At 61.8% G+C, this 23,781-nt stretch overlaps 1 protein-coding gene across 1 annotated transcript; it reads right to left on the reverse strand.

Annotated features, from left to right (window-relative positions):
* Window positions 1–182: 182 nt before the first annotated feature.
* LOC127587169 (IgGFc-binding protein-like) lies at window positions 183–23,030 on the reverse strand (the record flags this gene model as incomplete). The annotated part of the gene is made up of 21 exons (XM_052045362.1): window positions 183–408; window positions 988–1,283; window positions 1,639–2,019; window positions 2,510–2,708; window positions 3,342–3,925; window positions 4,877–4,928; window positions 5,324–5,608; window positions 5,767–5,938; window positions 6,123–6,690; window positions 7,182–7,828; window positions 8,931–9,492; window positions 10,173–10,501; window positions 10,830–10,968; window positions 11,377–11,576; window positions 14,202–14,774; window positions 15,791–16,030; window positions 16,075–16,373; window positions 17,921–18,516; window positions 18,874–19,472; window positions 21,052–21,622; window positions 22,830–23,030. Coding segments are annotated over 21 exons (7,527 nt in total), but the record flags the coding sequence as incomplete, so codon positions are not given.
* Window positions 23,031–23,781: the final 751 nt, after the last annotated feature.

Raw genomic sequence — 23,781 nt, forward strand, 5'->3', positions numbered from 1 at the left:
TGTAACACTTTCCTTTTAATACCACCTGGACAACCCCTCCCTTTTAATACCACTCATCTAGTCCTCCCCTTCTAATTCTCTCACCCCTCCCCTTCAATCCCACCCCCACCCTACCTGAACAGGACCCTTCAGTGTGGTTCGGTTCCCACTCGCCCTGAATAAATCCAACACTGCAGACCTGGTGCTGTCGAACTTGGAGAAAATTTTATTGTCTTGGATTTGATTCAAAGTGCAGAGTAAGTCTGCCCCCTCGTCCCGTCCGTTGCTTCACAGGGAGTGAGGAGGGTGGAGGACTTGGTAGGGGTGGGGGGGGGGGGGGGGTACATTCATCAGTGTCAAGTGAGGACGTCTGGGCTCCAAGGTGGGACGACCCGTCAGTGGAGAAGAGAAGGTTTCGCCGAGGTTTCACTGAAAGCAAAGGACAGGTGGGGATCAGTAAAGTGGGAGAGGAGGTCGTGTTGCTGCCTCGCAGCCCCCAGTTCCATCCCCACCTGTGAGTGTGTGTGTGTGTGTGTGTGTGTGTGTGTGTGTGTGTGTGTGTGTGTGTGTGTGTGTGTGTGTGTGTGTGTGGTCTGCACACTCTCCCGTGACCCCGTGGGTCCCCCGAGGTGCTCCAGTTACCACCCACATCCCAAAACAAAAGACGTGCGGGATTGGTGGGTTAATCACACCCCACCCCACCCCCTGGTGTGTGGGTGAGGGGTAGAACCTGGGGGGAGTTGACGGGAATGTGGGCAGAATGGGTGATCAAGGGTTGGCATGGTCTTGGTGGGCCGGGTGACATGTGTTCCCTCTGTTTCCACGTGGGGGGGGGGGAAGAGAGAGAGGGGGGTGAGAGAGGGGGGGGCAAAAAAGTGAATCAAGGGGTAAGGGACGGAGGGAGAGTGAGAGTCAGGAGGAGAGTGGGAGGGAAGGGGAGAGAGGGGTTTGGAGACCGACCCCCCCTCCCACTGGGCATGTGACCTACCCACGGGACCCCCGACTCACCAGCTGGAGAACTCAGCAGCCCACCAGCCCCGCAGGAACTGCCGGACGCTGCGCGCCACCTCGCCGTCGGGCAGCAGCAGCCGGACGACTCCGCTCTCCTCGAAGGTCCCGCAGGCTCCCTGCAGCTGGTCCCTGAGGCTGTTGTCCACGGTCAGGGTGAGGTCCCCGAATCCCCTGAAGTGTAGCCGGACCTTGCCGGCCAGATCCAGGACCACCCCAGCTGTCTCCGAGCGGACACTGAGCTGGGGGGTGGCGCTCAGCGGCAGCTGGTCTTCCTTCACGGGACGCCCGTTAACCTGTTCCGGGAGGAGGAGGTGGTGTCAGGGCAGAGAACTCACCATCACCAACCCTCCACTGACCAGTCTCTGCCCCTGGTCACCGAGCTGACCCACCGGCTGTCCAATCACTGACCATCCATTAATGGTCCATCCAATCACTGACCTTTCATTAATGGTCCATCCAATCACTGACCGCCCATTAATCATCCTATCCAATCACTGACCTTTCATTAATGGTCCATCCAATCACTGAGCATCCATCTATGGCCCAACCGTCCAATCACGGACCAGAATTAGCGGTCCACCTGCCCACCCATTCACTGTCCAGCCAATCACCATTCACCCCTTGACATCCAATCACCTCCAGCCTTACCCAGATGCTCTTGCTCTCCGTCACCACGATGAAGGCGCCCTGGAAGTAAGCGTAGACGGCGGCTGCCCCCAGACTCTTCTTCCCGCCGCAGGCCCTGAAGTCCGCCAGCACTCGGAACCAGTCAGCGGATGAAGCATTGGACACCGTCGCCAGCACGAAGGTGCCTGCCGCCTCCACCGGCCCCACCCTGCCCTCAAACCCAGTCAGGGTACGGCCCTCCTCGACGGAGCAGACCCCTTCCTTCCTGGCGCAACCCCTCCGTCCCTGACGCAGCAGGCAGACTTGGGGCGCCCGGCAGCCCGCCTTCTGGCATGTCACAGTCCCCGTACTGTGGCATGTGCAGACCTCGGCACAGTCCGTCGTGTAGATGCTCTCGTTTGCCTGCGGAAGAGGAGAGCAGGGCCGTCAAACACTCTGCAACAGCTTGTCCCCAGTTTAGTCTGTCCCGGGCACCTCAATTCAACCTCCTCTTAACCTGCTCCCAGAAAAAAGGACCCCGACTCCTCCTGGGTCCCTCAAACCCGCGGGCATTTCCAGGACTCCATATCTCAATGGAATTTCCCTCCGCACCGTCCCATCACACACTCCCGGGGTCAGACACAGGGTGAAGCTCCCTCTACACCGTCCCATCACACACTCCCCGGGTCAGACACAGGGTGAAGCTCCCTCTGCACCATCCCATCACACACTCCCCGGGTCAGACACAGGGTGAAGCTCCCTCTGCACCATCCCATCACACACTCCCCGGGTCAGACACAGGGTGAAGCTCCCTCCACACCGTCCCATCACACACAGAGAGTGAAGTTTTCCCCTGCGCCCCGCACGTACTCCTTTCTCTGGGGTACCCACAGCTCTGGCAGAAGTCTGGTACCTTTAAATATCTGCCCTGGTGGATACAGCCGCAGGACTCGACGTGGACGCACTCATTGCCGCTCATGGCGAACCCTTGGTCACACTGACAGCCCTCCGAGCAGCGGTGGTCGCAGGCGGTGGGGGTGACGGTCGAGGCACAACTGGTCCCACAGCTGTCGACGCACAGCTGGTAGTGGCTGTTGCGGGGCAGGGCAGAGCTGGTGGGAGGGGGGAGGCGGGAAAACAGTCACTGACACGGCACAGGGGTCGGTGGTCGGAGGGAACGTGAGGGAGGGGGCGAGAGGGCGTCACCGGGACGGTCACTGGCAGGGAGAGGGGCGGTGGTGGAGAGAAGGGAAGGAGGGAGGGATGGAGAACGGGATGGTTGGGAGGGGACGTATCGAGGGGATGGGGTGAAGGAAGAGGGCAGGGGGGGGAATCTGATCTTTGGATTGTTGGGGGGGGTGGGTGGTGGTGGGGTGTGTGATGAGATGGTTGGAGGGACCGGTCAGGGAGAGGGACAGTCAATGACTATCAGGGTCGGGACGGTCAGAGGAGGGATGGGGGGGGGCCCCCCCTGGGAGAATTTCAGGAACGGTGGATCCCCAGGGGATAGAGTGTGTTGTAGATAGTGGCAGTTTAATTTGACGATGTCCACAGTGTGTTTGCTGTAGTTTTATACCCGTACAGCCCTTGTAGTGATCACTGCATGGCATCAGCGGGTTCCAGGAACGCTGTGTAATAGTGAAATAAACTTTTGTATTCGGGGATTTTTGAATTCGGGGATTGTGGGACGGGATGGTCAGGGGACGGGACGGTCAGGGGACGGATGCCCACCCGAGAAAAGGTACTCACGACAGAAGTCCTTGGTCCTCCAGCTTCTGATCGGGACGCCCTCCTGCTGACAGGCCAGGGCGTAGGCGCGGATCGCCTCGCACAGGGTCCCTCGCTCCCCCCGGGCCACGCACAGGTCGAAGATGCAGTTCTGCAGGAACGGCCTGGGGTCCACCCGGGTCAGGCAGGCGGCGAACGGCCCGGTGGGGTCCTTGATCCGGCCGCAGTGGGATGAACTGGCCAGCCGCTTGGACTGTCTGGCCGGGCAGGGGGAGCAGGAGGCTCCGCAGTCGCTGTCACAGCCCGGGGCCCCTCCCGGAACCCGCCAGGCCGCCCCGAACTCCGACACGTCGCGGGTGACCTTGCCCCCAGGCAGGACGAAACCCTCACGCCTCTGCCGGGCATAGTCTCCGCACAGGCCTCCCAGCCGTTCACGGTAGGTGCTGGGCACCCTCACCTCGGCCTGATACACTCCGTCGTACGACACCTCCAGCCCAAAGGATGTCTGCAGCACCGTCCTGGTGCCCTCCAGAGTCCCCTGCACCTTCTCCTCCCCCCCGCCGACCAGCTCGAAGGGCGTGTTGAACCACTCCCCGTCCACCTGCGGGAGGGGAAAAAAGGCACAGCACCGGGGTTAGATGGGCAGAGAGGTGGCAGGCGCAATTTAATCCCGGGAAACTCATCGGGCTAGCCAAATACCCCCTGAAACCCCACTCAATAATAGAACAGTACAGGTCCTTCAGCCCACGATGTTGTACTGACCTGCATAGTCATCTGCTGCAGCATCCATCTAACCCTTCCCTCCCACACGGCCCATAACCCTCCGCTTTTCTTACATTTAAAAGTCCCTGTTATATCAGCTTTTAGCGCCATCCCCAGCAGTGGGTTCCAGGCACCCACCGCTCTCTGTGGGAAAGAAACCCACCTCTGACATCTCCCCCTGAACTTTCCTCCACTCACCTTAAACGGATGTCCTCTGGTATTGGCCATTGCCGCCCTGGGGAAAAGGTGCTGACTGTCCACTCTGTCTATGCCCCTCAATCTTATACACCTCTATCAAGTCGCCTCTCATCCTGCATTGTTCCAAAGAGAAATAGCCTGAGCTCGCTCAACCTTTCCTCATAAGACATGTTTTCTAATTCCAGGAGGCATCCTGGTAAATCTCCTCTGCACCCTCTCTGAAGCTTCACATCCTTCCTAGAATGAGGCGACCAGAACTGAACACAATACTCCAAATGTGGCCTAACCAGAGATTGATAGAGCTACAATATTACCTCTTGAACTCAATCCCTGACTAATGAAGGCCAGCACACCGTATGACTTCTTTAACAACCCTATCAACTTGTGCAGCAACCTTGAGGGATCTATGGACCTTGGACCCCAAGATCCCTCCTGTTCCTCCACACTGCTAAGAATCCTGCCATTTATCTTGGAGTACTTCACACTTCATCTGCCGCTTCTCCGGAGAGGTCTGCACATCTCCTCATCTGTCCCAGTTCCCTGTATCCCTTCCACTCCCTTACCTTCCACTTGATCCATCTCCACATCTAACGATCTGGCCCCCAAGCACCTTGGGGGCTGGGAGTTCCCGGAAATTCATCCCCCTGAGAGAGGGGGGGGATTTCTTAAATAATTGAGCCCAACTCTTGTAACCATGCCTCTTTGTCCATGACTGTGCCACTAGTGAGAACATCTCAACCTGTCTCCCCTCTTGATGAGACAACCCTCTCATCCCAGTAGAACAATCCTCCAGGGAATATTGAGGAACAGGGAGACCTCTGTGTACAAGGGTAGGACATACACCGTGAACAGTGGGGAGTACTGAGGAACAGAGGGACCTCGGTGTACAAGGCAGGACACACACCATGAACTGTGGGGAGTACTGAGGAACAGAAGGACCTCGGTGTACAAGCGTAGGACACACACCATGAGTACTGAGGAACAGAGGTCACAGACATACAGGGGACACTCACCAACATTGGACTCACCTTCACCTTACCCCTGACGCCCGAACTCCAGCACGAACTGGTGCCCAGACACGTTGGCCAAGACCCGGTGGGTGACGGACACCTTCCCGTTGCCCCAAGGCTGGTTCTCCACCTCCACCTGGAAGGGGGCCAGACCCCCAGGGGTCCCCATGGCCCTGCTGAGGACGTAGGCGCAGGCACCCTGGAAGTCGAACCGCTGCCCGGTGTAGTCGGTTGTAGTGGGGGTCTCCTGAGGCCACGCACTTGGCCACCTCCTCCGGGAAGCAGCCCCGGACCCCGTTCTGCAGCCGGCAGTGCTTCCCCGTCCCGACAGTGCAGTGACCCCGGCACGTCACCCGGCCGTATCCCGGGGCACAGTCCCTCTCCTGGCACTCGCACCTCTCCTGGCACACTGGACCCTGGTAGAAGACCTCTTCCCCGGACAGGTAGGAACCACCGGTGGAGGCAGCCGCACTGGGAGAGGGGTACGCACTCGCCCCCGCTCAAGATGTGCACGCCGTTCGCCACTGGCAGCTCTCCAGGCAGGGTCCCGAAACACTCAGCACTGCCCCTCCAGTCCGGAGCAGGAGTCGGGGCAGGGTGGTCCGCACACAGGGTGTAGTGGGAGTTCCGCGGGCACGGGAGCTCTGGGGGGGAAGGGAGGGAGGGGAGGTGGGCGAAGTTTGGTTAGTATAGGCACAAAGAAACACAGACAATCCCCACAACCCTCCCAGTCTCCGTGACCCCTTCTGTCCCCCTACACCCCTCCCCGTCTCCGTGACACCCTCCAGCCCCTACACCCCTCCGTGACCCCCTTCGGCGGGCACTCACCACAGAAGCCGCTGCTCCTCCAGGGGTGGACCTTGGCCCCCGCTGACTGACAGGCGGCCGTGTATTGTCCCAGGGCATCGCAGAGCACTGACCGGCGGCCCCGGTACAGGCAGACGTCATACAGGCAGTCCTGAAAGAAGGGCTGGGGGTCCACCTTGCTGTGACAGTCTCGGAAGGGCCCGTTCCGGGCCGTCAACCTGCCGCAGTGGGCTGGGGCGCCGTACACGCGCTGGTCGTCCGTGCTGCACAGCGGACAGGCCCCGCCGCAGCCCGAGACACAGCCCGGGACGTCTGACACCTTCCAGGCCTCGCCGAAGGCCTGCACGCTCTGGGCCACCTGTCCGCTGGGCAGGCGCAGGTCATCCCTCGCGTTGCCGTCGTAGTTGCCGCACAGGCCACAGACGGAGCCGGCGTAGGTGCTGGGCAGGGTGAGGGTCACCTGGCTGTTCCAATCGAAGGTCAGTGTCAGGCCGAAGTCCGTCCGGATCTCCCCGTACTGGCCCTTCCTCAGCACGGTGGCCCGCCCGTCGTCCGTGCGTGTGGGGATCGCGCGCTGTACGCTGTCCACCTGTGGGGGGGGGGGGCGGAGAAGCAAAGGCCTGAGACGGGAGGGTCTCCCACAGCACGGCGCTCCCTCCTCCCCGCCCCTCCCGCGGCGATCCCTCCTCACCTCCCCTCCCTCCTCACCTCCCCTCCCACACTGCAACAAGACGTCCCGCAGCACAATGCGCTGGTCCATGAGGAGGAGGTGGATACACAGGGAGGGTGGGTGGATGCGGGACACAGGGAGAGGCTGTGAGTCTGCGGGACACAGGGAGAGGGTGCAGGGAGGGGAGGTGAGTGGGGAAGGGGGCAGGAAGGGGAGGTGGGATGGGGGCACAGAGGGGAGGTGAGTGCGGTAGCAGTCAGGGAGGGGTGAGGAGGTATTGGTGGGGTCAGGTATGGGAGAGGGGACGTATGGGCGGGACAAGGCAGGACAGGATGGGACGGGACAGGACGGTTGGTGGGGACACCCCCTCCCCTCTACCCCTCTCCCTCACCCCTCCTCCCAATACTCACCAGGACGCGCCAGGGGAACTCCACGCTCATGGCGAGCGAGGTGCCGTTGAGCAGCAGGGTGACCGCCCGGGTGTAGGAGACAGTGGGGCTGCCTCGCCGCTGGTTCTCCACCTGGACCTCGAAGGAGTCGAGACCTGGGCGTCGGACGGTGGGGGTGGTGCCGCCCCCTCCTCCTCCTCTGGCCCTCCCCTTGCACAGCCCCGATAGCCGGTACACGCAGGTGCCCATGAAGTCGAAGCGCGTCCCATCGAAGGTGGTGTAGTGTGGGTCCCCGCTGGCCGAGCAGGTGGAGTACGTGGCCGGCACGCAGCCCCGCACCCCGCCGGACAGGCCGCACGTCTCCCCGGGTCCGCAGGCTCCCTCCTGGCACACCGCCATCCGCAGCCGTCCCCGGCACTCGCAACGCAGGCGGCACCCTTCCTCGGGCCAGAACACCTCGCCGGGACGGTACTGGAGGCCGGCGTACACGCAGCCGCAGGCGGTCTGCGCCGGGCGGCATTCCCCCTCCTGCAGGACGTGGCCCCGGTCGCAGACACAGGCCTCGGCGCACGGTCCCGGGCAGGGGGCCGTCCCCTCTGGGTCCACGCAGCTGGGTGGGCAGGCGCGGGCGCACTCGCTGTAGTGGCTGTTCGGGGGGCATTCCAGGGCTGGGGTGGGGTTGGGGGGGGGGGGGAGAGAGAGGGGACAGGTGAAAGTGTGGATCCCTCAACGGGACACCCCCACTCCCCAAACCTTCCTCTCCCCAATACCCTCCATCTCCTTCCCGACTCTCCCTCCCCCTCTCTGACTCTCCCCCTCTCCTTCCCGACTCCCCCCTCCTCCCCGACACTCCCTTCCCCCCCACTCTCCCCTCTTCCCCCACATCCCACTCATGCCTCCCCTCTTCCCCTCAACTCTCCCTCCACCCTCCTCCAACTCCCCTCTCCCCTCCTCCCACACCTCTACCTCCACCGACTCCCCCTCACCCTAACTCTCCTCCCCACACTCTCCTCCCCCTCCCTCACTCCTCTCCAGCTCTCGCCTCTCCCTCCCCAACTCTCCCTCGCCCTAACTCTCCTCCCCCTCCCTCACTCCACCCTCTTTCACTTCCCTCTGTCCCTTGCCCCATTTCTCTCACCCACTCCTTGTCTCCCCCCCCCCCGACTCCCACTCCCCGTCCCTGCACCCACTATTTCTGCCCGCCTCTCTCCAACACCCTGCTCCCCATCCCTGTCACTTCATCTCGCTCTCCCCCCCTCCACCATCTTTACCTCCATCTCTCATTTTTTCCCTCCCCTCACCACACACACACACACTGACCCTCACTGGGGGACGGTAGCCCCCCCCCCCACACACACACACTGACCCTCACTGGGGGACGGGTACCCCCCCCCCCACACACACACACTGACCCTCACTGCGGGATGGGTCCCCCCCCCCCACACACACACACCCTCACTGGGGGACAGGTACCCCCCCCACACACACACACACTGACCCTCACTGGGGGACAAGTCCCCCCCACACACATTGACCCTCACTGCGGGATGGGTCCCACACACACAGACCCTCACTGCGGGATGGGTCCCACACACACACAGACCCTTACTGGGGGACGGGTCCCCCACACACACACACTGACCCTCACTGGGGGACGGGTCCCCCCCACACACACACACACACTGACCCTCACTATGGGATGGGTCCCACACACACACTGACCCTCACTGGGGGACGGGTCCCACAAACACTGACCCCACCACTACTTACGACAGGAAGTTTTTGCCCTCCAGCCCTTCGCCGTGACTCCTTCCTTCTGACACTCGGACGCATACGCCTCCAGCGCTTGACACAACAGCTTCCTGGCCCCCTGGTTGAGGCAGACGTCGTAGACGCAGCTGTCGACGAATGGCCTGTGATCCACCTTGGGGTGGCACCCCTTGAAGACCTTCTCCAGCATCCCGCAGAACTTCGGCCCGCCGTAGAGTGCCCGGTCGGCATCAGAACAGGTGGGGCAGTAACCCCGGCAGTAGTCCCAACAGAACGGGTCGCGGTCTGGCACCTTCCAACTCCTGGCCCACTCCACCGTCGATGGAGCCCTGGTGCCGTTGGGGAAAGTCACGTCGTCTTCCTTCACTCCGTTGAAGTTGCCGCAGAGGCCGCACACGCTGCGGAAGTGGCTGCTCGTGAGGGTGACGGTGAGGTACCAATTCCACTCGTAGGACACCTCCAGGCCGAAGTCGGTCTCCAACACGGCGAAGGATCCTCGCTGGAAAAGGCGCAGCTTCCCCTCTTCCAGCGTCACGGGGAGGCGGGTCTTCATGTCGTTTATCTGTGTCCCCCGGGGAAGGGAAGTCGGCAGTTACTGATCTGTCCTGTCAGAGACAGGGCGAGGCTCCCTCCCATCACACACTCCCGGGGTCAGACACAGGGTGAAGCTCCCTCCGCACCGTCCCATCACACACTCCCAGGGTCAGACACAGGGTGAAGCTCCCTCCGCACCGTCCCGTCACACACTCCCGGGGTCAGACACTGGGTGAAGCTCCCTCCACACCGTCCCATCACACACTCCCAGGGTCAGACACAGGGTGAAGCTCCCTCCGCACCGTCCCGTCACACACTCCCAGGGTCAGACACAGGGTGAAGCTCCCTCTGCACCGTCCCGTCACACACTCCCGGGGTCAGACACTGGGTTGGTTAGGCCAGGGTTGGATTGTGTTGGACTGGATTTGGTTGGGGGAAGGTGGACTGGGATAAGTTGGCTTGAGTAGGGTTGGGTTGGGTTGGGTTGGACTAGGTTTCGTTGGTGTCAGTTGGACCGGGACGAACTGGGTTGGTGTCAGTTGGACCGGGACAGGTAGGACTGGGATGAGTTGGGTTGGGTTGAGTTGATTGGACTGGGTTGGGTTGGGTTCCGTTCGACCACCTTGGGTTGAGTTGGATCAGGTTGTTTTGGGTTCACTCGAGCTGGACTCTGTCGGACAGCAGGACACGTCAGACGCCTCTCCTCACCCTGACGAGTCCCGTCTCCAACTTGTGGATGGCGATCCCGTAGCCGTAAACGTCCACGTGCACCAGCTTGACAAAGGAGACGGTAGTGTTGCCCCTGACGTCGTTCTTGGCCGTCACCTTGAAGGAAGGGAGGGTGGTGTCCGTCCCGCACGACTCCGCCACCACGTAGGTGCAGGTCCCCTGGAAATCGTAGTTCAGGCCGTCCAGGGTGTGGTAGTGGGGATCGCCCCAGGCCCAGCACTTCTTGGTGTACTGAGGCACGCACTTTGCCACACCCTTCTCCACCTTGCAGTCTTCCTTCTCACGGCACCGGGCGGCTTTGCACGGATCTGGGGAGGCAAGAACATCCCAAGGTGAGAGCAGGGGTTGGCCGGTCAGACCCCACCTCACACACTCCCGAGTTCGCACCCACCTCCCCAATGACACCGATCACCTTTCATTCTCCCCACTTTCCCATCAACTCTGTGCCCCCTCCGCCCAAGATTCATCCCCTCATCCGCACAGACGGGTGGTGGGGGGCGGGGGGGTGGTGATTAACGGCGGCCAATTAACCACCAACCCCCACGTCTTCTTGAGGATGTGGGAGGGCACCGGAGCGCCCAGGGGAAACGCACGAGGTCACGAGGAGAGCACGTAGATGAAGCAGCACAAACTCACCCTTGTTGTAGCAGTCCAGTACCCCGTCCTTGACCACGCAGTGCTCGTCCGCCGCACACGAGATCGCTTTGCAGACCAGTCCGGTCTGGCTGCAGGAGCAGCGCTGGGTGCAGCCCTCCTGGACCACCGTCTCCCCCAGCTGTGGGGCAGGAAGACAGGGGTCACTGGTCAGCTCCCCCCACCCCACCCCCAACAACCTTCCCTGAGGAGTGGTGGGGATGTAACGTGGGGGCAGCGGGCATGCAGGGAGATCCCACCGGCAGCAGGGTGTCAGAGATCTCTGTCCCACCCTTCTCCGTGGTGGGGGGTGGGGAGGGGAAGGGGGGGACGGGGGAGAAGGAGAGGGCGAGAGAGGGGGTAGGGGGAGACAGTGCATGTGGGGAGATGATCACTGGTTCTGTACAGAGTGGTGAGTGTCAGGGATGGACGAGGGTCGAGAGTTGGGGTCAGGGGTGGTGAAGGGTCAGGGGCGGACGAGTGTCGTGGTCAGGGGCGGACGAGGACCCACGCCGACCCAGGACAGCTCCCGTTGGGTTCTGACTCCTACCTGGTAGTACCGTCCGTTCCCGAGGCAGCCACACTGGTCGACGGGGACGCAGCGGTCTCCGTCGGAGAGGAAACCCGGGTCGCACTCACACCCTTCGGAGCAGAAGGCCGGGCATGGTGACTGCTCGGTGAGGCCGACGCACGTAGAGCGACAGGTGTCGGCACACAACTCGTAGTGACTGTGGACCGGGCACTTCATGGCTGTGGGACGGGGGGGGCGGGTAAAGAGAGGAGAGAGGGAGGGAGGGAGGGAGCGAGGGAGGGGAGGCAGGTGGGGGGAGGGATGAGAGAGACAAACACCCTTCGTTACTGTGAACTCCTCCATCAGATCCCCCTACAGCCCCCCCACTCTCCAACAAGATCCCAAAACCCCTCTAGTGGACTAAAGCCCCTTGTCCTTTGGAAGTCATTCCCGTGAATCCACTCCACACCCTCTTCAAAGCCCCGGCTTCCTTCTCCAAGTGCAGCGCACAGAACTGGACACAACGCTCCAGCGAAATCAGGGGACGTCCCTTTAGAACTGAGAGGAGGAGGAATTCCTTCAGACAGAGGGCGGTGAATCTGTGGAATTCGTTGCCACAGAGGGCTGTGGAGGCCAAGTCGTTGGGTGTATTGAAGGCAGAGATGGATTTGTCGATTGGATTCAGCCGTATTGCATTCAGTTCTGGTCACCCCATTACAGGAAGGGTGTGGGGGGCTTTGGAGAGGGTGCCGGAGAGGTTCACCAGGATGCTGCCTGGATTAGAGGGCAAGCTATAAGGAGAGGTCGGACAAACTTGGATTGTTCTCTCTGGAGCGGCAGAGGCTGAGAGGAGACCTGATAGAGGTTTTTAAGATTATGAGAGGCATAGATAGATGGTATCTTTCTCCTCAGGGTCGAAATATCTAACACTAGAGGGCATGCATCTAAGGTGAGAGAGGGTAAGTTCAAAGGAGATGTGCAGGACAAGTGTTTTTTCTACACAGAGACCAGTGGGTGCCTGGAATGTGCTGCCAGGGGTGGGGGTGGAGGCAGATACGATAGAGGGGTTTGAGAGGCTGTTAGACAGACACATGGATGGCAGGGGACGGAGGGATGTGGATACTGTGCAGGCAGATGTTCAGTTTAGTTAGGCATTTAATTGCAAGTTTAATTAGTTCAGCACAAGGTGGGCTGAAGGGCCTGTGCTGTACTGTTTTATTTTTTTTATAATGTAAACTTTCACAGATATGCTGTTGAAAATATCCTGACCGGTTGCGTCACGGTCTGGGACAGTGATTCGAACGCACAGGAACGTAAGGAGCTGCAGAGAGTAGTGGACTCAGCCCCAATACATCACGGGCACATCCCTCCCCACCGCCAGTGGTATCTACAGGAGGAAGGTAACGTCCGTCATCAAAGATCCCCCCCCCACCATCCGGGCCGTGCCATCTTCCCGCAGCTCCCACCGGGCAGGAGGTACAGAAGCCTGAAGTCCCCACACCACCAGGTTCAGGAACAGCGATTTCCCTTCAACCATTCGGTTCTTGAACCGACCGGCACAACCCGAATCACTACCTCAGTGCAGCAACACCGGGACCACTTTGCACTACAGTGGACTTTGTGCTTTCTGTTCTAATTCTGTTCTTGCAAAAATTGTGTACAATTTATGTTTAACTTAATGCTTTTCTTGTGAATGCCGCTTATCCAATGGTCTGTGCCTGTGAGGCTGCTGCAAGTAAGTTTTTCATTGCACCCGTGCACACACAGACTTGTGCGTCTGACAGTAAACTCGACTGACTTGTACAACTGCACCGTAACGTCCCAATTTCAACTCTCAATGCCCTGACTGAAGAAGAACAGCGTGCCACGGTGTGCGTGACAACACAAGCAGGGATTATCAAAATCAAAGTCGCGTTTCCTCACGAGCCTAACGGTGTTGCCCCTTTGAGGGAGCTGTGGGATTGAACCCCCGAGATCCCTCCGTTCAACACTCCCTAGTGCCCCGCCATTCACAGTACATGTCCTACTCCCATCTGAGTTCCTAAAACAAATCACCTCGCACTTATCGGGATTAAATTCCCTCCCCCAACTTTCCGTCTGCTGTATCCTGAGACAACCTTCCTTGCTCTCCACAGCACCGGTAATTTGTACGTCATCTGCAAACTTCCTGATCAACGAATCTGCATTGTCAGTCTGAATTTTTCAATTAAACGTTTCTTAAAGTGGGTAAGAATAGTCCTTCGTTTTGAAAGAATGATTTTGACGGCATGTTCCCATACATAGTCCTGTCAAACGTATTCAAAGTCGAGATTACTGTCAGACGCACGTCCATGTGTGCACAGGTGCAATGAAAAACTTCCAGCAGCCTCACAGGCACAGAGCAACAGAGATACAACATTCACAAGGTAAATTAGACACAACCTTTACAAGAAAGAACACCATTAGAACAACAAAAAAAGTCCATTTCAGTGCTACGTGGTCCCATACTGAGGCAGTGATTAGGGTTGTGCCGGTCGGTTCAAGAACCGAATGGTTGAAGGGAAGTCGCTGTTCCTGAACCTGGTGGTGTGGGGACTTCAGGCTTCTGTACCTCCTGCCCGATGGGAGATGCGAGAAGACGGCACGGCCCAGATGGTGGGGGGAGGACTTTTGACGATGGACGTTGCCTTCTTGAGGCAGCATCTCCTGTAAATACCACTGACGGTGGGGGAGGGATGTGCCCCGATGTATTGGGGGAGCCATGAGAAAATTGGAGTGTCTCGAGGACGGAGGGGGTGGATTCCTACCTGCTCCCATCCCGTGCCTCATTTGCCCACCACCCACCACCCCCCCCCAACCAATCTTCCCCACAGAACTTGACTCACGGCAGAAGGATTTTGTCCTCCAGGGCTTGAGGGTGACGTTGAGCGCCTGACAGGCGGTGGCGTAGGCCTGGACGCTCTCGCAGACGGCGGCGAGGTCCCCCTCGGACAGGCAGGTGTCGTAGAGGCAGTCGGTGAAGAAGCGAGCCGGCGGGAGCACGGCGTGGCAGGCGCTCAGCGGACCCTCGTCCGAGGTCAGGATCCCGCAGTAGTCTCCCCCCTTCAGGACAGACAGCCGTTCCTGAGGGCACTCCGGGCACTGCCGCCCACAGCCGTGTTGGCAGCCGGTGGGTGCCAGCCGCTTGACCGCCCAGCTGCGGCCGAAGGAGTCGGCGTTCGGCGCAGGCTTCCCCTCCGGTGTCCGGAAGTCGTTGGCCGGCTCCCCGTTGAAGTCGCCGCACAGCCCCCGGGTGAGACCCCGGTACTCACCGGGAACGGTGACCGTAACCCGGGACGCCAGGTCGTAGCTGACGGCCAGCCCGAAGTCCGTCTCCATCACCGCCAGGTGACCGTGGGGGTACACCCACACTGCCCCCCTGTCCAGGGTCAGGGGGGGTGGGCCAGCACTCCGTCCACCTGTTGGGGGGGGGGGAAAACAGGCCTGAGGAGGGGGGATCAAAATCCATCCCGTCAGCCCCACCGTGGAACGGAATGGCTGATGACTCTCCGCGGAGGGAGTGGGGGGGGGGATCATGCACTCCCCCCCGATTTGGGGAAGAGGGGGAGAGGGGGGAGATGGAAAGGGGGGGGAGGGGGGGAAAGAGGCGGGGGGAGAGATCCCCAGCCCCACTCCCCCAACCTCACATCCCCTCCAGCTCCCCAACCCCTCCCCTTCACACACCTTTCCTCCCTACAGAACCCATCCCCAACCCAAGAGCCCCCTTGCCATCCCAGACCCCTCCCAAAACCCCTCTTCCCTCCCTCCACCAGACCCCACTCTCCCCAGACTGCCCTACTTCCTCAGAACCCCCTCCAGATCTACCCCCTCCCCAGACCACTCTGCCCCAAAGACCACCCCCTCCCCAGACCTCCCTCACTCCCCCTCCCATACCTCTCCCCCACAGACTCTCTCCCCCTCCATCCTCCAGCACTCCGCCCCCACTCCCTCCCCCAACCCCCCTCACCCCATCCCCACTGCCTCCCCCAGACCTCCACCCCCACTTTCTCCCCCAGACATCCCCCCACTCCCTCCCCCACCCCCTCTTGCTTCCCCAACCTCCTCCCACTCCCACCCCACCCTCCCTTCCCGCAGACCTCCCCACCACCCCGCTCCTCACCAGGCCCCCTCACCCTCCAAACCCCCAGCACCCCCTCACTCCCAACCCCCCCCAACCCCCAGCCCCCCTCGCCCCCCAATCCCCCAGAACCACCTCAACCCCCACTCACCCTCCACTCCCCTCGGCCTATCGCCTCACTTACCCCTCACCAGCCCATCCCCCTCACCCCATCCCTCCATTCCCCCATCCCCTCACCCCCACCCCCTCACTCCTCACTCCCCCACTCACCCCCGACCCTCACTTTCCCACTCCCCCCCTCTCCCCCACTCCCCCCCCTCCTCCCCACACCTACCTCACTCCCCCCATCCCCCTCACCTTGACCCTGCCACGGCCGCCCCGTTCCAGCAGCAGCCTCCGGCCGCCCACCTCCAGCTCCACGGCAACGGCGCCACCGGCCGCCCGCCCCCCGCCAGCCGGCCGCTGGACCACAGTGACGGCGAAGGGGGTGACTGGGTGGGAGGCCCTGGCCTCGGCCCCAGCCAGCAGGTAGGCACAGCTCCCCTGGAAGTCGAAGGCCCATCCGTCCAGGGTGAGGTAGTGAGGGTGTCCGGCTGCCTGGCAGTGGCCGGGGGGCGGGGGCTGGCAGGCGGCTCCCCGGCCTGGGACCGGGACAGGGCCCGGGCCGCAGTCCAGAGCCCCGCCCGCCCGGCACAGGCAGCTCCGGCGGCAGTCGGCGCCCAGCCAGGCCCGCTGCCCGGGCCTCAGGTACAGGCCGGAGCCGGGCAGTGAACAGCCGCAGGCCGAGGGCGCCACACAGCCGGCGCCGGGGCCCGAGCCCGACCACACCCGGCCCCCATCGCACTGGCAGCCCTCGACGCAGGGCCGGTCGCACTCGTCAGACTCTGCTGGCTCCGCGCCGCACATCGGCGGGCAGGGGGGGCCGCATGGCTCGTAGTGGCTGTGGGGGGGGCAGCTGGGGGCTGGGGGGGGGTGGAGGGGTGCGGGAGGAGGAGGGGTGGAGGAGTGGGAGGGGGAGGGGAGGGAAAGGAGGGGAGAGGGAGGAGGAGGGATGAGGAGGGGTTCGGGGGAGGGAGGGGGAGGGCGATGGTGGGAGGGGAGGGAGAAGACAAAATGAGGGAGGTCAGTCTCAGTGTCCAGAGTAACACCTTTTTAAATCCCTCCCCCTCCCTCCATTCCCTCCTCAACCTCCCCCCCCCCAACCAACCCCCCCTTCCTTCCCCCTGCCTCCCCATTCCTTACTCACCTCCCTCCGCACCCCCTCCCCACGCCCATCTCCAATCTCCCACATACGCTGGGAACGAGGTCCCACAGTGGGACACAGAGGGAGCTCATCCCTCCACGAGGCTGGGAATACCGGATCACAACCGGCTGGGATTGGTGGATTGTTGGGAATCGAAGGACTTTGGGAAATTGTGTGGGGGAGTGGGAAGGGGTTGGGGGGGGGGGTTGGAATTGTCTGGGGGAGTCAACAAGAACGTGAGAACAGGTTGCAGGGGACATCGGTGGGGGGATAGGATAGACCACTTGGGCCCAATGGCCCCGGGAAGATAATGTGAGGAATAATGTCAACTTGGCCTGTTCCCTGAATATGGTGGAGGGTGGTGTGTGGTGGGTGGAAAATAGGGAGGGGTGTCAAGGTGGGTAGTGAGACTCACTCCCACCAGGAAGAGTCATGGGGAACAGCGGGAAGAAGCCGGAAAAATTCGAGAGGGAGGATGGTTAAGGGCGGAGGAGAAGGAACGGGATCACTCCGGGGGTCAGCACGGAGTCCAGAGGCCCAGTGGCCCTCTCCCTGAGGAAGAGGGCAGGAGTGCACAGGGAACCGTGCACGGTGCTCCCGGTGTGGGTCTGACCCAGGGATACGGAGACCGGCACTGTGCACGGTGCTCCCGGTGTGGGTCTGACCCAGGGATACGGAGACCGGAACTGTGCACGGTGCTCCCGGTGTGGGTCTGACCCAGGGATACGGAGACCGGAACTGTGCACGGTGCTCCCGGTGTGGGTCTGACCCAGGGATACGGAGACCGGGAACGTGCACGGTGCTCCCGGTGTGGGTCTGACCAGGGATACGGAGACCGGGAACCGTGCACGGTGCTCCCGGTGTGGGTCTGACCCAGGGATACGGAGACCGGGAACCGTGCACGGTGCTCCCGGTGTGGGTCTGACCCAGGGATACGGAGACCGGGAACCGTGCACGGTGCTCCCGGTGTGGGTCTGACCCAGGGATACGGAGACCGGGAACCGTGCACGGTGCTCCCGGTGTGGGTCTGACCCAGGGATACGGAGACCGGGAACCGTGCACGGTGCTCCCAGTGTGGGTCTGACCCAGGGATACGGAGACGGGAACCGTGCACGGTGCTCCCGGTGTGGGTCTGACCCAGGGATACGGAGACGGGGAACCGTGCACGGTGCTCCCGGTGTGGGTCTGACCCAGGGATACGGAGACGGGGAACCGTGCACGGTGATCCCGATGTGTGGTCTGACCCAGGGACACAGTGCTCCTGGCGAGACAGTAATGAACCGGTATTACGACGAAGGTTTGCGTTGCGCCAGGGGTGTACGGTGAGCCCTGCCTCCTGGCATGCAGCTACGTAGCTCTCCATGGCCTGGCAAAGTGCAGTCTGGTGTCCCTTGTACAGACAGGTGTCGAAAACGCAGTCCTCGAAGTACCCGCGGGGGTCCAGCCGTTTCCTGCAGTCCCGGAAGGGTCCGCGTTCCTCCAGCAGCAGCCCGCAGAAACGCAGGCCTCCGAAGTGCTGCCTGGACTCGGCATTGCAGGTTCCACATTCTCCGCCGCAGTCCCCCACGCAGCCCGGCGTGACGGCCGCCCGCCAGCGCTCCCCCAGCTCGCGTGGACCGCCGGCCGGCAGGTCGTCCTTCTGGTTGCCGTTGAAGTTGCCGCACAGGCCGCAGACAGAGCCCTTGTAGGTTGTGGGCAGGCGCACGTTCACCCGGCTGTGCCAGTCGAAGGTCACACGCAGGCCGAAGTCCGCCTCCAGGGACGCGCCTTGCACCGTCCCGCGCACGTGCAGTGTCCCTGCAGTGTTGTGGTAGGGCAGGTTCACAAGGATGTCATCAACCTGCGGGGTGGGTGGGGTGGGGGGGGTGGTGGTGAGAGAGAGACATAAGTCAGAGACGAGAGAAAATTGTCCCATCCCAACTTGGTCATGGGGAGTGGTGTAGGGACCGGAGGGGGTCACAGAGACGGGGAGGGGTGTGGGGGCCAGAGGGGGACACGGAAATGGGGAAGGGTTTGAAGTGGGTGGTTTTACATGGAACTTTTACATTTTAGACTGGAAACTGTGCCCGGTGCTCCCGGTGTGGTCGGACCAAGGGATACGGGGACGGGAACCGTGCCCAGTGCTCCGATGTGGTCGGACCCAGGGATACGGGGGGGAACCGTGCACGGTGCTCCAACCCACACCCTAGTGACTTACCAGCACTCTGCCAGCCTGCTCCCGGGACACGACGAGGGTCTGCCCGTAGACGGTGACCCTCACCATCCTGGTGTAGGACACCTTCTGGTTGCTTCCCCGGTTCTCGTTCTGCACCTGTACCGTGAAGGGCGGCAGCCCCGTGCCGTTGGTACACAGTGCGGCCAAGGAGTAGACGCAGGTCCCCTGGAAGTCGAAGCGGACCCCATCGAAGGTGCGGTAGTGGGGGTCCCCGGCTGCCGAGCAGGTCCCGTAGCCCGCTGGGTGGCAGGCTTTGGCGCCCCGCCAGACCTGGCACCGCTCCCGTCCCTGCACCGGGCTGGGCACAGGCGATCTTCTTTGTGGGCAGGTCACACCGGCACCTTTGCTGGCAGTCCTCGCCCTCCAGGAAGGTCTCCCCCGCCTCGTAGTAACGCCCCTCGTGGAGGCAGCCGCAGTTGGTCCTCTCCACGCACCTGCCCGCGCTCTGCACGTAGCCCGCGTTGCAGGCGCAGGTCTCCACGCAGGGCAGTCCGCAGGTGGTGTTCCCAGAGGGCTGGGCGCAGCTCGGTGGGCATGCACTGCCGCACGCCTGTAGTGGCTGTTCTCTGGGCAGGTCAGGGCTGTGGTGGGGGGGGGGGGGGGGGGGGGGGGGGAGGGGTAAGAAAGAGAGAGAGGGTGGGTTGGGGGGAGAAGCCCTGTCGTCTGCCCCTCCCCGTCTGTCAATCCCCCATCGTCTGCCCCTCCCCATGTCAATCCCCTGTCTGTTAATCCCCCGTCATCTGCCCCTCCCTGTCCATCAGGCCCCTGTTCTCCCCACCATCTCCCCCCTCCCAATCCAATTCCCATCACCGACACCACCCAATCCATTCCACCTTCACTCCCTGCTCCCAATCTGTCCTCTCACCACCCCTCCTTGCCCAGTCCATCACCTCCGCCCCTCCCAATCTGTCCCAGCACCTCCTCACCCTCCCCTCCCACTCCATCGCTCCCAACCCCTCCAACAACCATTGCTGCCCCCTTCCCAATGTCAAACGTCGCCCCCTCGCCCCTCCCAACCTCCCCCCCTTGCCCCATTGACCCATTGCCCATTGCAACCACCCCAGCCAATCTCCACCTCTGGCTTCTTAGAGTCCTACCACACGGAGACAGGCCCTTCGGCCCAACTGGTCCCTGCCGACCGAGATTCCCATCCAAGCCAGTCCCATTTGCCTATGTTTGGCCCATATCCCTCTGAACCTTTCCCATCCACGGACCTGTCCAAGTGCCTTTTAAACGTTGTCAATGTACCTGCCTCACCCACTTCCTCTGGTAGCTCGTTCCGTACATGGACCACCCTCTGGGTGAAAAAAGTTAACCCCTCAAAGATCCTATTGTCTCTCCCCCTCTCACCTTAAACCCGTGCCCTCTAGTTCTTGATTCCTCAACCCTGGGGGAAAGACTGTGTGCATTCACCCTATCGATGCCCCTCACGCTTTTACATACCTCTATAAAGTCACCCCTCACGCTCCAATGAATAAAGTCCCAACCTGCCCAACCATAACTCAGTTCCCTGAGTCCTGGCAACATCCTCGTAAATCTTCTCTGTTCTCGTTCCAACTTAATGGCATCTTTCCTACAGCAGGGCGACCAGAACCGTACACAATACTCCAAGTGCGGCCTCACCGACGTCTGTACAACTGCAATGTCACCTCCTAACTCCGGTACTCAGTGCTCTGACCGATGAAGGTCAACGTGCCAAACGCCCTTCTTCACCCCCCTGTCAACCTGTGACGCCACTTTCAAGGAACTATGTGCCCCATACCCCTCGGTCCCTCTGTTCTACAGCACTCCCAGGGGCCCTACCGTTCACTGGGAAGGTCCCACAGTGACTCTGACTTACCGGAACGCAACCCCCCACCCAACCCCCCCTCCCCCACCGACACAGCCCCCACCCGACCCCCCCCAACCCAACCCCCAAACACATCCCCCCACCAGACCCCCCCAACAAACCCCGCCACCCCATCCCCCCAAATACACCCCCCCACCCGACCCCATCAACACACCCACCCCCACCGACGCCCCCAACACAGCCCCCACCCGAACCCCCCCAACAGCCCCCCACCCCATCCAACCCAACACACCCACCCGACCCCCCCAACACACCCCCACCCCCCCCAACCTCCCCACCGCCCCAAACCCCACCACTCCCTGAGAACTCACGGCACCCGGAGGGCTTCCTCCAGTCTCCGACCTCAATCCCTTCCCCCTGGCAAGCATCGGCGTAGACCTTCAGCGCCCGGCAGAGGAGCGTGTGGTCCCCGTCGGAGAGGCAGACGTCGTAGACACAGTTGTCGACATAGGGTGCGGGGTCCACTTTGGCTGGGCATCCCCGGAAAGGGCCGGCGGTGAGAGCCAGCAGCCCGCACCAGCCGGGACCCCTGTACTTCCCCTGCTCCTGGGCTCCGCAGGTGGGGCATGCCCCATTGCAGTCGTTCCAGCAGAAGACATCCCCGTCGGGCACCTTCCAGCTCTTCCCGAACTCCAGGACGTCGGACACCACCTCGCCACCCGGGGTCCGGAAGTCATCGTCTGCCTTCCCGTTGTAGTTCCCACAGAGGCCACACAGGGTCCCGAAGTAGCTGCTGCTGGCGGTCACCACCAGGTGGTGGTTCCAGTCGTAGGACACCCTCAGATGGAAGTCTGTCTCCAAGACCGCGGACGCCCCGCTCTGGAACAGGGTGACCCGGCCTCCCTGGAGGCTGAGGGGCAGGTGCGTCTTGATCCCATCGACCTACGACACAGGGCGTGGGGTCAGAGAGAGGGGGCGGGGAGAGAGGGACAGACCCTCGTCCCAATCTCATGTCCCAACCCATCCATTGACACCCATCCACCCATCCCATTTTATCCCCCATCAACTCCCCTCCCCCCCTCCGATTCTACCCCTCACCCACACACTAAGGGGGGGGGGTATTCAGAGTGGATGATTAACCCACTCAACCAGCACGGTCTCTTTATTTTGGGGGCAGAGGGGATGTGAGAGAAAATCAGAACAACTGTCTAATCCGCTCCACTTCTTTCTTGCCTATTCCGATCTTTCTCCCCTCGTCTCCCTCCCCTCCCCCCTTCACCCTCCATCCCTCCACTACTCCTCCCTGTCCCCTTTCCCCTCCTTGTGGGATTCCGCCGGGGTCAAAGAAGAACGTGCAAACTCCACACACATACTTACCCTCACTGGGGGACGGGTCCCACACACACACACACACACACACTGACCCTCACTGGGGGACGGGTTCCACCCCCCTCCCACACACACACACGCACACACACTGACCCTCACTGGGGGACAGGTCCCACACACACACACACACTGACCCTCACTGGGGGACAGGTCCCACACACACACACACACACTGACCCTCACTAGGGGACGGGTCCCACACACACACTGACCCTCACTAGGGGACGGGTCCCACACACACACACACACTGACCCTCACTGGGGGACGGGTCCACACACACACACAACACACACACACTGACCCTCACTGGGGGACGGGTTCCACCCCCCTCCCACACACACACACAGACCCTCAGACCCTCACTGGGGGACAGGTCCCACACACACACACTGACCCTCACTGGGGGACGGGTCCCACACACACACACACACACACACTGACCCTCACTGGGGTCGGGTCCCACACACACACACACTGACCCTCACTGGGGGATGGGTCACACACACACAGACCCTCACTGGGGGACGGGTCACACACACACACACACACAGACCCTCACTGGGGGACGGGTCCCACACACACACTGACCCTCACTGGGGGACAGGTCCCACACACACACACCACCAGAGATCTGGATCGATCCCAGGTCTCTGGAACTGGGAAACAGTCTTTTCTGGTTCTACTGATGGGGAGAATGAGTCCCGCTGGTCCCCACGGATGTCTCATCCCAAAGCCTTGCCCACTCCCGGAGACCCTCACCTTCACTCCCGCTGGTTGGAATCCTGGCTGATCCTCTGCTTGTAGGTGGGGCGGGGGTCGGAGGCGATGGGGAGGGGTTGAGGCAAGGGGGACAGGGGCGGGGGGGGGGGATGTCGGGAGGCAAGGGGGCTGGGTGGAGGGGAGGCCAGGCGGAGGGGGAGGCAGGTGAGGGGGGGGGGATGTGAGGGGGTTGTAAGGGTTAGGGGTGGGTGAGGGAAGGCGGGTTGATGTTCATGGGAGGGGGTGGGTGGGTGGGGTTGGAGGGGGTTGGGTGAGGAGGAGACGAGGGGGTGGGGAGTGGGTAGGTATGAGGGGGTGGGGTGAGGGAGGGAGATGTGAGTGGGGTGGGGGTGAGGGGGGTGGGAGGGGATCCAATGTCGGCCCCGCTGGAACCCCACGCGTTCCCGGCGGGGGAGAGGGTGGTGGGCATCAGTTACCCCCCACATCCCTCATTGACCCTCGAGGAAGTGTGGGAGGGAGAGGGAGGAGGGGGGTGGGAAAGGAGAGGGACAGATTGAGTAGAGGGAGGGAGGGAGGGAGGAGGAAAGGGGGAAAGGGACTGAGGATCATAGGACGGAGGGAGGGAGGGAGGGAGAGAGTGGGGGGGAGAGAGGGAGAAGGAGGGAGGGACAGGGGAGGAGTGGATGGAGGAGGAAAAACATGGAGTGGAGATAGATGACATGGAACGGGGTAGGTGAGGAGGCGGGGGGGGGGGGTATAAACCATGGACCGGAGATGAAAAACTGTGGACCGGAGGATATAGGGAAGCTGTGGATCGGATGAGGTTGGAAGATGTGGAGTGGGTTTAGAGCGGAAGATGTGGACCGGGAGGGGTGAACCACGGACCGGAGGAGGGGAACTGTGGACTGGAGGGCCAAGGAAGACCTGAGGCGGATTAGATTTGAAGGCATGGAGTGGGGTATACAGCAAGATGTGGAGCGGAGCTGGGTAA

Source organism: Pristis pectinata, chromosome 39 (genome assembly GCF_009764475.1).
Source record: "Pristis pectinata isolate sPriPec2 chromosome 39, sPriPec2.1.pri, whole genome shotgun sequence".
Lineage (NCBI taxonomy): Eukaryota > Metazoa > Chordata > Chondrichthyes > Rhinopristiformes > Pristidae > Pristis > Pristis pectinata.